The 16,767-nt window shown below is 43.8% G+C and overlaps 1 protein-coding gene across 11 annotated transcripts in view; it reads right to left on the reverse strand.

Moving 5' to 3' along the window:
* Positions 1-4,711: 4,711 nt before the first annotated feature.
* PDE1C (phosphodiesterase 1C) overlaps positions 4,712-16,767 on the reverse strand; it is a 387,838-nt gene continuing 375,782 nt past the window's right edge. For all 11 annotated transcript variants that reach the window (XM_065052072.1, XM_065052071.1, XM_065052069.1 and 8 more), the window contains one exon: positions 4,712-6,439. In XM_065052072.1, the coding sequence (XP_064908144.1) occupies positions 6,270-6,439 (170 nt within the window). In that variant the 3' untranslated portion in view covers positions 4,712-6,269. The remainder of the gene's footprint in view (positions 6,440-16,767) is intronic.

Consider the following 16,767-nt stretch of genomic DNA (forward strand, 5'->3'; position numbering starts at 1 on the left):
TGCTGACACAACTTAATGTGAAAAAAAAGCAGCACTCTTTAAGCCTAGCACTGTATTTTCTTCGTCAAAGAGGAGTTATGGTCCCAGTGACATCTCTGATGGCACAGCAGCCTAATTTACCATCCCTGTATAGATCAACTTGAAGCCCAGCCATAAAAATGCTGCAACATACATCATTTGCTGCAGTTCATTTAAAATTGCATATTCATAGCCTGGTAATTCAGCATTTACTGTTTTTCCATCCAGGAGCAACATGATTGACCAAAAAGTAATTTTTCACTTCATCAATTAAGTAAATAGGAGTTTTTACAATATTTCTGGGAAGCTACACACTGAATTGTTTCTCAAAGCTTCCACCTGCTTCATTGCACTCACTGAAAGTGTTAAATGTTACTTTACTTTGGAATAAGATACAAGGTTTTTCTAATCAGATAAACAATGTCCCTTACCCCCAAACAAAGCATTCAGGAGTTGAAGAATTGTGTGTGGACTGCACAGTAGCATGGACGTGGTTTATTTGTGTTACTTATTATCTTTCAAGGCTCTGAACTCTCCCTTTAATACTAGATAGTACTAAAACTGCAGAAATTACTTTCCTAGGCAAATGGTTGGAGCCGGTGTGTTCTGGGGCAGAAACGCTTTTGTACCCACTGTCCGCGAAGGTCCCCCATGGCCATTACAGCAAAATCAGAAGGAAATGGAAAGCACAGAAACAGGTTAAGCACTGTTAATACTGGGATGTTCCAGACTGAAGTCACATTGTCTGCAGATAGGTATTGACTGCCTTAGGGGCTTAGTAGCTGGCTTGCATTCAGATATTTAGCTTGAACTACATCTCACCCCAGAAGTCTGCACTGGGCAGGACAACCAGTCCAAGGCCTCAGCAGGGTAGAGGGAATTAAGAGCTTCAGTCAGTGACTAGAAGACTGACTGGAGTTGGGAGGTTGTTAGTGGTTAACATTTTTGGAGCAAATTCTCAATTAACCTCTGCCTAGAAAATAAAGGACAGGTCTCCATATACAAAATAATTGGGACAAAGGGATGTAATGGACTTGCAAGTTTCAACTGTGGTCCATAGGTTAAGTGATTTGCCCAGATAAACTGCAGCAGAAACAAATACAAAGCAACATTCATGATACTATTACTAACTCACACTATATTCACAGTAAAGCACCATTTGCATGTGTTGAGTTTAGCAACACTTCCACTGAAATTTTGTCTGGTTGAAATTTTGTCTTACTGATTAATAAATTGATAAACGTATAATGCTTTGACCACTTAAATTAATAGATGTGTTTAGGTACCATAACAGATTATCTTCCTCAATGTCCTATGCCATTTCTCCCTCTTGAAATTATCTTTTGTACACATGACCTTACAGTATTCTTGCACACAGACAGACTGCCCAGCAATTGCATCTACAAGCAAAAATCAAAAGCGCGCATCACTGAAGCACATTAGAAATTTCGGCTTCTCACTTGTATTTAGGTAAATTCATAAACACAGATTATTCTGTTCCTTACCTCCCTCTGAAAGCCATGGACCTCTTAGAGTGAGGTGGTGGAAACAGAAATAGCAGTACTCTGGAAATCTAGTTCTACAAATAGAAAGGGTGAACATCAAAAGCTAGTTTCTACTCCATGATACTGGCTCCTGGTCCTGCAGGAGGAACACACATCAGCCTGTCAGACCCAGGTGCTGTGAAAGGAAGCTTAATCCATCCTTACATCTGACATCCTGAACAATCCTGAAAAGACACGGACTGGACAGACACGCAAGCAGCAGCAAAACTAGAAAGCATATGCCAGAAATAAAAGAAACGCTTTTGATGGACCATTTGTGGTTATTCATACAGGTGCAATGATCCTGTAAAATGCAAGCAGTGTATTTAAAACTGCGAGACACATTGCCATGACCTTTGGATTTCTCCAGGCTGTCAAGTCAAGTCTTTTCCAACACTCCAAGTAGGCGTTAGGCCCCCAGGTTGTCATAGGGTCTGAGGCAAAGTTATACCTATCCCAGGTTTATTTTTCTGAATCTTATCAATATATTAAATGTCTGATGGGAGGGAGTAAAGAAGAGGAAGCCAGGCTCTTCCCAGTTGTACCCACTGATAGGACAACAGGCAACAGTCACAAACTGAAATGTGTGAAACAGCACTTACACATAAGTAAACAAGTTTTTACTACGGAGAACTGGCACAGATAACCCAGAGAGGCTGTGCAGTCCCCATCCTTGAAGGTTTTCAAAACCAAACTGTATGTGGTCTTGACTACCCTGCTCCAGCAGACCCTATTTAGACCGGCCAGCTCCAGAGGTGCCATGCAGTCTCAGCAATTCTGTGACTATAGCCCAGGATCCATGCCAAGGGAGCTGCTCAGTGATGCTTAGCAGGTCTGTGAGAGATCAGGAGAAAAGTCTGGGGTAATGGGAGTAGTACATGCAGAAGGATAGTGAGGGATTGGCCAGAAGGATCTGCTGGCCAGATACTTGAGTAACAGAAGTGAACAACAGACCTCAGCAAGAAGGAGAAAGGAGGAGAGGGACATGGCAGGTCCAGAACAAAATTTGCTTTACGAACCCAATTGTCCACCTCAGGGCCTAATAAAATAGGAAAGGCCCATTTAATCTGCTGAGCCACAACTTCTCCTCCCTCTTTCTCCTCCATCTCTGCTCTGGCTTCTACAGTTGCCCTTAAGGAGGTTGAGCCAATCTTTCTTTCCTGTTCCTGTTTGTGTAGACATAGGAATACACAAAACATAAGGAACAAATACTCAAGTGTCTTTCTATGCCTCACTCACTGTGTATTTTAACATTCAAATTTTTAATCAAGACTTTAATCCTTTTCTAAGAAAATAAACCAACATCTCCCTCTCAAAAAAACAGAGCACCAAACTTTCTTGCCATAGCAAAGCAATCCAGTGATTAGAGCAAAGACTTAGTTCACAAATGGACTAAGCAGAAAAAAGGTTAAATTTGCAAGTGTTGTAATGAGTAATTTATAACAAGTCTAGATGGCATGATAAGCCTGAGATCATATAACTTTCCAAAAGAGACAGATTACTCAGACTTACTTCTATGCTGGCAGCAAGTGGTTACCTCAGATATGGTAAATGCGGAAAAAGGTCAAGTGCATTGCAAAGCCAGACTTCCCCCAAATAACACAGATTTAAATTTTTAACTTCACACTTGGAAATTTTCCCTTTGGTGTACACTAGGTGTCAGGGTTGGACTGAGAGGATGAGCCCATCCGCTCCATCACACAGCTCTGCACATCAGGCTGGATGCCATCAGCACAAACAGTTTTGCTTGGGAATTATTTTTGTGATGCACCTGATATTTACAAGGAGCAGTCTGCACAAATATCCTCTCTCCTCCACTGTGCAACATTTCATTTAGGCCAAAAGCTCCAGGCTTTGAGAGAGGGAAGAGATATTCTGAGATATCTTTCCAATACAAATTAGTATCTGCCAGCACTCTTAACAGTCTGCAGCTCCACAGAACAAAACAAAACAAAACAAGACCAACCAAAACACCACCCCCCCGCCAAAAAAAAAAAATAAAACAAACCAAAGCACACCAAAAAAAAACCAAACAAAAATCAAAACCGAAAAAACCCAAACAAACAAAAAACCCCCCAAAAATAAAAACCTTCTAAACCACTTGGGGGAACAGACACTTTGTAGAGGCTACTCTAGTAGACAACAACTTGGCACAGCATGGACTTGGCTGGAGGAAAGTGAGAACAAAGTGGAACCTGAACAGAAGTACATTAAATTTTAAGGACCCATATATGGTCCCCATGACACCCCAGGTAGGTAATTTAATTTCCCTGTGCCTTGACTACACAGCAGTAAATTCAAGACGACAATTTATCTCTGCTTTATGGCGAAGAAGAGAATGCAGACCAGGAGAGTGAAGACAAAATTCCCTTTGTGAGATGCTAGTGACACAAAAACAGTAACCTCAAAAACCTCAGTAATAATGAAAGATAAAAAACCATGAGGTTCCTCTTCTGCAAGTGACCAAGTACTGTCCACTTGTTCAGAGAACAGTCAGGTGGGACTCTGTTAGATAAAGAGTTGACCAAAGGTGTCCTAAGGGAAGGAAATTACACAGACAGAAAATGTGTTTGAAAGGATAGTATAATTTTGCATTTCTATACGGCTTATTTCTCTAAAACATTCCAGGGTATTCTATAAACAAAACACAGTTCTTGGGGAATTCCTAGAGATAAATCACTTTTCATAAGCAGGAGGCTTTAAAGTGCATTCTTCTTTGCATTTGGTTTAGGTAGTGACCAAGCTCAGCTGCCAGAGTCACAAGTTCTGATGGTGGTTGAGGTCTATGCCACAAACATGAAGCACATAGTAAAACAGAGGAAAATAATAAATCTTTGAGACTTTCTTGGAGGAGCCAGTAAAGATTTGCAGTTTTCCATTTTGACAAGGTCCTCCAAAGGCTGTCAAAGTTACTGAGCTGTTGTGGATTGAGAGAAGATTGTAACATATAATCTTGACATAGATAAATAATCAAGTTGTTAAATGAGGGAAAGGGGGGAAAAAAAGTGGGATGAAATGGTCAGCATTCATAATAAAGGAGAATCATCGTCTCTGCTGTTCAATGTGCTTCTCCAGAAAATGTGATTTGGAAAAGCTGTTGATGGAAGAAGAAAATAAGCAGGGCACAGAAATGAAGGGTTTAAGGTAAAAACTGAGGAGGAAGAAGAAGAAGAAGAAGAAGAAGAAGAGGAAGAAGAAGAAGAAGAAGAAGAAGAAGAAGAAGAAGAAGAAGAAGAAGAAGAAGGAAAGAAGAAAAATAAAAAAGAAGAAAGGAGAAAGAAAATATGAAAGAAGGAGAAAGAAGAAGAAAGAAGAAAGAAGAAGAGAGAAGAAGAAAGAGGAAGAAGAAATAAGAAATAATAATAATAGTGAGATAAAGAATAAGAAGAAGGAAGAAAGGAGAAGAAGATGAAGAAGAAGAAAGAAGGAAAAAGAAGAAAGAAGAAAAAGAAAAAAGAAGAAAGAAGAAAGAAAATATGATAGAAGGAGAAAGAAGAAGAAAGAAAAAGATGAAAGAAGAATAGGAAGAAGAAGAAGAAAGAAGAAAAAGAAGTAGTAGTAGTGGAGGAGGAAGCTTACTTCAGTGTAATTGCCAAAACCACCCATTCAGTGTCTGTAAGTGCAGAACAATGCATACAGGGAGAGGCAACCCCAACTCCCCAACTTCGTATGTCTATTTGGACTATGTATTCTCTAAGAATTATTATAGATAAGTCTACAGAAACTGCTACTCAGTGCTCAAGGAGGTTCAGAATGGAAAGTTCAACTTCAAAATCTATTCAGAAAGGCATGGAAGATTAAAAAGAATGTGCCATTACATTATTTTATAGATTTCTGGAATACCCGCATCTTGAGTACAGTGTGCAGTGCTTCCCCTCTCCTTTCAAGAAGAGATTAAAAAAATATAGAGAAGAGCAGTGAGGAAGAGAGTATAGCACAAACAGGACAGTGTTCACCAACCTGGAAAGGTAGAGCTGAGGTGGTACATAAATCACGAGGGACCTGTTTCTCATGGTGTAAAATCTGGGGGTGAGGAGAACTTTTTCAAAGGAGGCATGTTCAGCTGTGATAATTAGGCCCATGGGACATTCTGTGCACCAAAAGTACACATGGTCTCAAACTCAGATTGATTTATGCCACAAAAAGACAATCAGTGTTATTTAACATTTATCAGAGCTTGTGCAAAGCACAATTTTAATGCTGTCTTATTTTTCCAATGAGACAAGTGAGAGGACTTTTTGTACTCTGAGCTTCTACCTTTATCCTCCTGAATATCACACTATGACAAGAGGAGATTTATTCCAGTACAGCTGGGCAAGAATAAACTTGCCCATGCTGTCTGAAATAGGAGTTATTGTCTTACCTGTGGCAGGTGGAAGGTCACATTGAGAACACCATAAGGAGCTAAATAATCTAGGAAAGCATTGTTTTCCTTAATTTGACAGGAGACAGCGGTATACAATTACTTCTTTTAAGGTAAAAGCCCAATATTTCAGTACTAAGTGGATGTATGCTGCAATAATAAGAAGGCTATTGAGAAAATTTCTAACAAAATGTCCATAATATTGTTTAGCTAAATCATACAGTTGCTTTTATCTAGAATTGTAGTTGTTGTACAATGCAGTATGGCCTGTGCAACGGTTACACGATGCCCTCTGTCTGCCTGTGAGGAGTGTCACTCGAGAAGATGCCTCTTCATCTCTTCTGCTATTTCTTATTCCAGCTCTGGGAAATATGTTGGATCTTCTTCATCCTTCCCCTCTGGTCAAGCAGCTTAAATCTTGCCAGATTTTCCTCTGATTTTTTGTGGAAGGCTGGAAAATAGTCTCCTGAGCTGTGAGTGGGTCTCTTGAGGTGACGCATCTGAGGTTTGATGGCTGGTGGTGACAAAGGAAGAACATCATTGGTTACCAGGCCTAGCATTCACTTACTGGTGGACAATAAATGAATTCCTCAGAAGCTGTGTCCGTCCCACTTGGCACAGCCTATCTGTGCAAAGGAGGGTTTCTCAGCCTGAGAGCCAGGACCCTTTTAGGTTAATGGGTAGTTACAGAGGGTTAAGAAAAGGTTCAGGAAAAAAGAAACATAAAAATATAAATCATTAATATAGATACAAAACTCTAGAATGAAACATAGACATTTCCCAAATTGAAATTTGGGCAATTAAGCACTTCAGAATACTTGATCTGGAAATCATGCACTTATTCAGACATCCCAGAAGACTACAGCAACACAGGTGAGTCCGAAAAAACTTTCTGAAGGTTAGGATACAACAGTTTAGACAGAAGATGAAAGTGTGAGAAGTCTAAATGAAGAAGCAACTCCATACTTACCTATCTACATGTACATTTCACTGTTTTCAAAATATAATTTTAAAAGGGCATTTTAAGGCAATAAATACAGATTGAGATCACATTTTCCAGAATTCGGTAATAGATGGATCTGGGTAGTTTTATATAATTTTCCAGTAAATTACAGGCCATTGTGAAAGTCACAAGTGGGCTACATATTAATCTGACTATTCTCAACTTCTTGACTCTATTTGAATCTATGTCTTGTTTTCTTACATGTCTACATGGCTAAAATGTATTCCTCTTATGCTTAGTTATTATTTGCCAAATAACCAAGTAATAAGTCAATAATGAGCACGATAAGCACTTTAAAAGAAAAGTCACTGCTCTCAGCATGACTTCTAAGAAGTGAAAAAGATTCCCCTCTGTGAGCTAGCTAACATCAAATGCTATAACAGTCACACTCTCATCTTGTTAAATTCCTTGAGTGATTAATTGTACTCTAAAATGTCTTTGGAAACAAAAAAACTATGGCTTTCATAAACTTTGAAAATACACATGCAGATTTATGCACAGTCATAGTCTTTCCTGTTCTCAACTAGACTAGATTGACATTCATAAAAAGCTTGAAAAATATCCAGGTGAGTTACTGTTCTTTGAGGCGCATTCACTTTTCAGATTAATTCCATTTTCTGTACTCAGCATGGATTCAGCCAAACTGTCATTGGATTTTTCATTGTTCAGCGTGGGAGAATGTTGATTAACTGGAATTTTACTGGAATTGTTGCCAACAGAGATGACTTGGCTAATAGCTTTAAGGGGGATTATCTGGAACACTGACTGCTGTTTATCATCCTTATACAGGAGCTAATAAAGGGGATCTATGGCATTTAATTTCTTCAGGCTTTAGCGATTCAAAGTGATGGAGAAAAGACTCTCTCTCAAGACTCTAGAATTTTGTTCCAAGACTTCTCACTGACTTCTTGTGTGGCCTATAACATTCACCCCAATGTCTCCATGTGTAAAATGGGGGATAGAAATTAGAATACTTACCTCACAGGGTCTTTGTCAGCTTCAATAGATTATGATTCTCAGGAGCATGGAGTGATGTAACTATTACAAGTTTCTAACCTAGATCCTGCTAAGGCATTAATTTCCTTTTTTTTTTTTTTTTTTTAAATTTAATTTAATGCATCTCAGGTTTACCTATAGATATGTCAAAGTGGGACAGGATTTGAGGGTACCTGCAAACACATTTACAGCAAACCAACTAACAGGTTCCAGAGAACAATGCAACTTGTACAATGCTTTTATGAAAGAACAGGAATTGTTCATTTCCCCATCCCTCTTGCCCCGCTATGAAGAACACAAAAGCAGCCTACAACACTCCACGCAACTCCGATTAGATAATTACTTAAGGCACTACACCAGAAGCTATTCTTTTGTGTTACCAGTGGTGGATACCCCTATCAGCAGACAGAGCTAATGCATGAGAGACTGATTTGGAAGGGGAGGCACATAAACAGGAGCGCTGGTGAACAAACATGTCAGATTTGTCACAGTTTAAATCATTCATCTGTGAGTCAAGAAACCACAGGATTAACAAATACTGCCAGAAGTTCTGCTGTTTAAACTGACTCTAAGAAGTGCCAGGCATCCACTGTGGGAGGTCAACAAGAGAGCCCAGCAAAACCCAATTATTTGGTAGATGATCACTTGGAAGTAACAGGCAGACAACGCCAAGAGCTTCAAGGAGAAAAATGTTTACTGAGGAGTCTGCCCTCAGTTAATCAAGTATGATGGACATTTAATGAGAGCTTGAAGCCAGAAGATGCATCACCATAGTCCACCAAGTTACTGTACACTATAGTCAAAACCTTAGCTAGCATTTTCCTGGTTTCACAGACTTCCCTAGAAATATAGTGATATGCAACAGTTTTTGCCGTGTTGCAGGAAGAAGGAAATTATTGTTAATGATGCTTACTGACAAAAAAACTACAGAGTCATCTTGAGTATTTAAAACTAGTAAAAGTTCTTATGGCAACACTCTTGTTACGAAGCAATTCCACTGTGAACAGAGAACAGTACAAGGAAAAACACGAACATATTTTTCTTTTCCTTTCCAAGTATTTAAAAGCAGACAGATATATTTATTTTAATTCAAAAGGCACGCGTCTTCCAAAAAGTGATAGAAATGTCATTCTTTGATGTAATTGTTACAGTCACTGAACGAAAAGCATGGTTTTTACTCTGGAACACCTAAAGAATAAATCTGCCTGCAGGAAAAGAATCTGGGGACGCTGATCGACACCTGGCTGAACATGAACCAGCAGTGGGCCCAGGTGGCCAAAAAGGCCAACAGCATCCTGGCTTGTAGCAGAAATAGTGTGGCAAGTAGGAATAGGGAAGTGATTGTGCCCCTAAGTCAGTGCTACTGAGGCCCCACTTCAAATACTTATTAGTTTTGGGCTCCTCGTTTTAGAAAAGACATTGAGGTACTAGGGAGAGTGAACAGGAGGGTGATGAGGTATAGTGAGGGGTCTGGAGCACAAGTCTCATGAGGAGCACTTGAGGGAAATGGAACTGTTTAGCCTGGAGAAAGGGAGACTGAGGACACACCTTATTGCTATCTACAGAAACTTCAAAGGAGGTTGTAGTGTGGAGGTGTTGGTCAATTCTCACAAGAAGCAAGTTATATGACAAGAGAAAATGGCATCAAGTTTCCACCACTGAAGGTTCAGATTGGATATTAGGAAACATGTATTTACAGAAACAGTGGTGAAGCCTCAGAGAAGAAAAAAAAACCAAGATATTTGTCTTTGGAGCCAACTGGCAGAGGAGGCATGAGGGACACACAGAAGCTGTGCCCTGCACATGACCACCAAGAGCAGAAATATCCCCCTGGACCACATGAACACAGAAAGGATACCAGGCCAGCACCCCAAAGGCTTCATCCCAAGGTTGCTGGGCGGAGGGGGGGCGGTGGGGCTGCACACGTGTGGCTCTGTCACCCCCGCGTCACCTAAACCCACCAGCCTTCAACAACCAGCCTCTCACAACCACCCTCAAAGAAGAACCTGCCTCAGAAAAACCACCTCAACAACCTCAACCAAGCTACCAAAACCAAAAACCTCCCTCCACCAAAACAGCCCCTGCTTGGAAGGGCTCCAGCCTGGCTGCACCATCCACAGCTGCCACTCGGCACCTCTCCCTGCGGGCAACACAAGCCCCTGGCAGGGACCACAGCGCTTCTCGTGCATCCCTGCCCAAGAAGCACAGCAGCAAATCAAGGTGTTAAAGGCAAAAAGTCTGCTCGTCATCGCTACGGAGCTCTGGAAAACAACCCACTCTACCAGACCCGTCATCAACTTCTCTTGTTCTTCTTCTTTTGTGCATGGTCAGTCCCGCGCCGCATTCTCAAGGTTCTCCCTCTGAGGAACCAGGAAAGCTTGGCTCTATTCCTGCTGCTGCTCTCTGCAGCTCTGGGACTTGCCTTTGCCAGCCCGCAAGGGCTGTTTTTTCAAGCTAACCTGAAGAATGCATCAGCCTGCTCCGGGCTACACGTGGGCTTGTGTTAAGGACTGTGAGCATTGGCTCTGAAACAGAGTGAGAAACAGAAATGACATGAAAGAACAGAACATGAAATAACATAAAATGAAGTAAAGTACAAATATAAAATAAAATGAAATAACATAACACATCGAAAAATATAATTAAAACAAAATTGAAAATATAAAAAATAGAATAGAATAGAATAGAATAGAATAGAATAGAATAGAATAGAATAATAAAATAAAATAAAATAAAATAAAATAAAATAAAATAAAATAAAATAAAATAAAATAAAATAAACTAGGACCAGTTGTATGCATCATGTTATGTGTCCAGGACAGTGGTTCTGAGGGAAAAAAGGGGAAGGGAAGTGAAGGGAAGGGAAGGGAAGGGGAAGGAAGGGAAGGGAAGGGAAGGGAAGGGAAGGGAAGGGAAGGGAAGGGAAGGGAAGGGAAGGGAAGGGAAGGGAAGGGAAGGGAAGGGAAGGGAAGGGAAGGGAAGGGAAGGAAGGGAAGAGAAGAGAAGAGAAGAGAAGAGAAGAGAAGAGAAGAGAAGAGAAGAGAAGAGAAGAGAAGAGAAGAGAAGAGAAGAGAAGAGAAGAGAAGAGAAGAGAAGAGAAGAGAAGAGAAGAGAAGAGAAGAGAAGAGAAGAGAGAGAAGAGAAGAGAAGAGAAGAGAAGAGAAGAGAAGAGAAGAGAAGAGAAGAAGAGAAGAGAAGAGAAGAGAAGAGAAAGAGAGAGAGAGAAGAGAAGAGAAGAGAAGAGAAGAGAAGAGAAGAGAAGAGAGAAGAGAGAAGAGAGAGAGAGAAGAGAAGAGAAGAGAAGAGAAGAGAAGAAGAGAAGAGAAGAGAAGAGAGAGAGAGAAGAGAAGAGAAGAGAAGAGAAGAGAAGAGAAGAGAAGAGAAGAGAAGGAAGAGAAGAGAAGAGAAGAGAAGAGAAGAGAAGAGAAGAGAAGAGAAGAGAAGAGAAGAGAAGAGAAGAGAAGAAGAGAAGATTCAGCTTTGTTATGCCTGGAGGTTCTGCATGATAATGCCTGACAGGGCCCTGAGGGCTCCATACCTGAAAAAATATTGCACTAATACCTACTCCCCATCACATACCTATATCAATAGTTGCACGGGAAGGGCTGATTTGCAAACTGTACCTCAGCAAACAGTTTGCTGGGCAAGCCATGGTCAGAGGACACGGGTAGGAAGGTCCCAGTGTTAAACAGCCCAAGAGAGAAAACCTGCTGAGTCCCCAAACCCATGGGTGCCAAAACATCCGCTGAGGCGGGAGCTGTCTAAGGAAGAGAAAGTCCAAACACAATGAGTCATTGCCCCAAGTGCCAGACAGAAGGCACCTTTGTGTCATTGAACGCAACATGGTCACAGGCAGTAGCGCTACTGGAAGTGAGGCTGGACTGGCAACAGATCCACACTGTATTTTTTGCAAAAAAGGGACACAGATAGGTTGATTATTCCCCTGTCTTGTAGGTACAAGGACTGATTCGGGGCCAGCACCCCAAAGGCTTGCTCCCAAGGTTGCTGGGCGAAGGGGGGGCGGGCGGGGCTGCACACGTGTGGCTCTGTCACACCCGTGTCACAATGCCAGCACCCGGCAACGCCGCACTCACAATGCCCCAGGCACGATCAAAAGGAGCAGCCGGGTCTCGTGTCCACTGCCAGAGCCGGCCCGGGGGCAGCCCCAACACATCCCACAGGAAGCACTTGAGGAGCTGGTGGAATCACAGGGCGGGGGCTGAGGGAGGAAGACTTTGCATGAGGCTGCTGGAGGTTCTACTCTGCAAGACAATCTGCTGCCAGGGGCCACCTTCCAAGCTCAGCTCATGCACGGAAATCCTCTTCAGCTGGACAGCAGTGGCAAGACCAAGGCAATTCCTTCTGGAGGAGCACAGCAGAGCTCACCATCCTCATGCCCCACGGAAACAGGCTCAGGAGCCGTAAGAAATAGGAGGTAGAGGGGTTGCAAGGGCTTGTAGTGCTTTGGAACACCCACTGGTGTCCCACCAGGCACAGGAAGGATTCTTGCCCCCAAGGTCCTAGGCATTTGGGCACTCTCGGAAGTCCGGGAGATGGCTCCAGCTCAACGGAGGATAGCACAGCATAGCATAGCATAGCATAGCATAGCATAGCATAGGTCCTGGGAGGCTTGAGCAGCCTGTGGGAAAAGGAGCCAGGTCTGGCTCAATGCTCAGGGAACAGCCGATCGCCAGCACTGGGGTCAGGAAGGAATTTTTTCCCCCGGGGCAGATTGGCCCTGGTCCCCGGGGGTTTTTTGCCTTCCTCTGCAGCATTGAGCATGACCACTTTGCAGAGCTCCTCTGGGCCCTTTTGGCTCGGTTCCCGCCTGCTGCTCAAGCACCAGGAACATGGCCTCTCGTGCCCTGCAGCTGGGGGGAGGAAGGCTTTTTTTTTCCCCCAGGTGGGACAGCAAGCGTCTCCGGGGGTTTTTTTGCCTTCCTCTGCAGCGTTGAGCACGGCCCCTTGCCACGGCTTCTTTGGGCCATTTGGGCTGGGTGCCTGCTGCTCCACGATTGGCCCTAAACTTAGCTAGAACAGCCTACCTAAACCAGCATAGAACAACTCACCTAAACCAACCTACAACACCTGCAAACAACCAACCTTCAAAGAACCTAAACCAATCTAGCTTCAAAATCTTCACACAACCAGCCATCAACAACCTAAAAAGAACCTTCAACGATCTACAACATACTACCTGAAGCAACCTAAATCAACCTCAAGCAACCAACCAAAACCAAAACACAAACAAACAACCTTCAATGACCTCCGAGAACCCAGCTTCAACAACATGAAGCCTCTGAGAAACAGACAACCTACAACACACAACCAGCCTCAGACAGCACAAAACAACTGAAAACAACAAACCCAAACAACCCAAACAACCTCAACCAAGCTAAGCCAAATGACCAAAGAACCGCCACCACCAAATGACCATAACCAAACCTACCAAGAAAGCCAAACTAAACCGCCTATTCAACCTAAACCACCAGAAAACACCTCAACAACCTCAAACAGCCTACCCTCATCCAATCACCTAACCCAACCTACCTAAAAACAACTAACCAACCTCAACCAAACAACCTGAACCAACCTCAATACAAACCCTTCAAGCCACCTCAACGATGGAAACCAAACCTCCTAGACCAACCTACCTAAAAACACAGACATCCACCAACCTACCTAAACTGCCTACCCCAAACAAACAGAAACAAATCAAACCAACCTCAAATAACCTACCTAAACCACCCAACCTCAAATCATCTAAACACCTCAACCAACCACCTACACCACCAACTCCAAACAACTACTGAAAACAACCTCAACAAAATCATCTTCACATACCCCACCCAAAACAAACAACGGAAGACAACTTCAACCAAAAAATCATCTACATCAAGCCACCTAAACCCACCAGCCTTCAACAACCAGCCTCTCACAACCACCCTCAAAGAAGAACCTGCCTCAAAAAAACCACCTCAACAACCTCAACCAAGCTACCAAAACCAAAAACCTCCCTCCACCAAAACAGCCCCTGCTTGGAAGGGCTCCAGCCTGGCTGCACCATCCACAGCTGCCACTCGGCACCTCTCCCTGCGGGCAACACAAGCCCCTGGCAGGGACCACAGCGCTTCTCGTGCATCCCTGCCCAAGAAGCACAGCAGCAAATCAAGGTGTTAAAGGCCAAAAAGTCTGCTCGTCATCGCTACGGAGCTCTGGAAAACAACCCACTCTACCAGACCCGTCATCAACTTCTCTTTGTTCTTCTTCTTTTGTGCATGGTCAGTCCCGCACCGCATTCTCAAGGTTCTCCCTCTGAGGAACCAGGGAAAGCTTGGCCTCTATTCCTGCTGCTGCTCTCTGCAGCTCTGGGACTTGCCTTTGCCAGCCCGCAAGGGCTGTTTTTTCAAGCTAACCTGAAGAATGCATCAGCCTGCTCCGGGCTACACGTGGGCTTGTGTTAAGGACTGTGAGCATTGGCTCTGAACAGAGTGAGAAACAGAAATGACATGGAAGAACAGAACATGAAATAACATAAAATGAAGTAAAGTAAAAATATAAAATAAATGAAATAACATAACACATCGAAAAATATAATTAAAACAAAATTGAAATATAAAAATAGAATAGAATAGAATAGAATAGAATAGAATAGAATAGAATAGAATAGAATAGAATAGAATAGAATAGAATAGAATAATAAAATAAAATAAAATAAAATAAAATAAAATAAAATAAAATAAACTAGGACCAGTTGTATGCATCGTGTTATGTGTCCAGGACAGTGGTTCTGAGGGAAAAAAGGGGGAAGGGAAGGGAAGTGAAGGGAAGTGAAGGGAAGGGAAGGGAAGGGAAGGGAAGGGAAGGGAAGGGAGAAGGGAAGGGAAGGGAAGGGAAGGGAAGGGAAGGGAAGGGAAGGGAAGGGAAGGGAAGGGAAGGGAAGGGAAGGGAAGGGAAGGAGGGAAGGGAAGAGAGAGAAGAGAAGAGAGAGAAGAGAAGAGAAGAGAAGAGAAGAGAAGAGAAGAGAAGAGAAGGAGAAGAGAAGAGAAGAAAGAGAAGAGAAGAGAAGGAGAAGAGAAGAGAAGAGAAGGAAGAAGAAGAGAAGAGAAGAGAAGAGAAGAGAAAGAGAGAGGAAGAGAAGAGAAGAGAAGAGAAGAGAAGAGAAGAGAAGAGAAGAGAAGAGAGAGAAGAGAAGAGAAGAGAAGAGAAGAGAGAAGAGAAGAGAAGAAGAGAAGATTCAGCTTTGTTATGCCTGGAGTTCTGCATGATAATCCCTGACAGGGCCCTGAGGGCTCCATACCTGAAAAATATTGCACTAATACCTACTCCCCATCACATACCTATATCAATAGTTGCACGGGAAGGGCTGATTTGCAAACTGTACCTCAGCAAACAGTTTGCTGGGCAAGCCATGGTCAGAGGACACAGGTAGGAAGGTCTCAGTGTTAAACAGCCCAAGAGAGAAAACCCGCTGAGTCCCCAAACCCATGGTGCCAAACATCCGCTGAGGCAAGGGAGCTGTCTAAGGAAGAGAAAGTCCAAACACAATGAGTCATTGCCCCAAGTGCCAGACAGAAGGCACCTTTGTGTCATTGAACGCAACATGGTCACAGGCAGTAGCGCTACTGGAAGTGAGGCTGGACTGGCAACAGTTCCACACTGTATTTTTGCAAAAAAGGGACACAGATAGGTTGATTATTCCCCTGTCTTGTAGGTACAAGGACTGATTCGGGGCCAGCACCCCAAAGGCTTGCTCCCAAGGTTGCTGGGCGAAGGGGGGGCGGGCGGGGCTGCACACGTGTGGCTCTGTCACACCCGTGTCACAATGCCAGCACCCGGCAACGCCGCACTCACAATGCCCCAGGCACGATCAAAAGGAGCAGCCGGGTCTCGTGTCCACTGCCAGAGCCGGCCCGGGGGCAGCCCCAACACATCCCACAGAAGCACTTGAGGAGCTGGTGGAATCACAGGGCGGGGGCTGAGGGAAGGAAGACTTTGCATGAGGCTGCTGGAGGTTCTCTACTGCAAGGACAATCTGCTGCCAGGGCCACCTTCCAAGCTCAGCTCATGCACGGAAATCCTCTTCAGCTGGACAGCAGTGGCAAGACCAAGGCAATTCCTTCTGGAGGAGCACAGCAGAGCTCACCATCCTCATGCCCCACGGAAACAGGCTCAGGAGCCGTAAGAAATAGGAGGTAGAGGGGTTGCAAGGGCTTGTAGTGCTTTGGAACACCCACTGGTGTCCCACCAGGCACAGGAAGGATTCTTGCCCCAAGGTCCTAGGCATTTGGGCACTCTCGGAAGTCCGGGAGATGGCTCCAGCTCAACGGAGGATAGCACAGCATAGCATAGCATAGCATAGCATAGCATAGGTCCTGGGAGGCTTGAGCAGCCTGTGGGAAAAGGAGCCAGGTCTGGCTCACATGCTCAGGGAACAGCCGATCGCCAGCACTGGGGTCAGGAAGGAATTTTTTCCCCCCGGGGCAGATTGGCCCTGGTCCCCGGGGGTTTTTTGCCTTCCTCTGCAGCATTGAGCATGACCACTTTGCAGAGCTCCTCTGGGCCCTTTTGGCTCGGTTCCCGCCTGCTGCTCAAGCACCAGGAACATGGCCTCTCGTGCCCTGCAGCTGGGGGAGGAAGGCTTTTTTTTTCCCCCAGGTGGGACAGCAAGCGTCTCCGGGGTTTTTTGCCTTCCTCTGCAGCGTTGAGCACGGCCCCTTGCCACGGCTTCTTTGGGCCATTTGGGCTGGGTGCCTGCTGCTCCACGATTGGCCCTAAACTTAGCTAGAACAGCCTACCTAAACCAGCATAGAACAACTCACCTAAACCAACCTACAACACCT

This window comes from Columba livia, chromosome 2 (assembly GCF_036013475.1).
Source record: "Columba livia isolate bColLiv1 breed racing homer chromosome 2, bColLiv1.pat.W.v2, whole genome shotgun sequence".
Lineage (NCBI taxonomy): Eukaryota > Metazoa > Chordata > Aves > Columbiformes > Columbidae > Columba > Columba livia.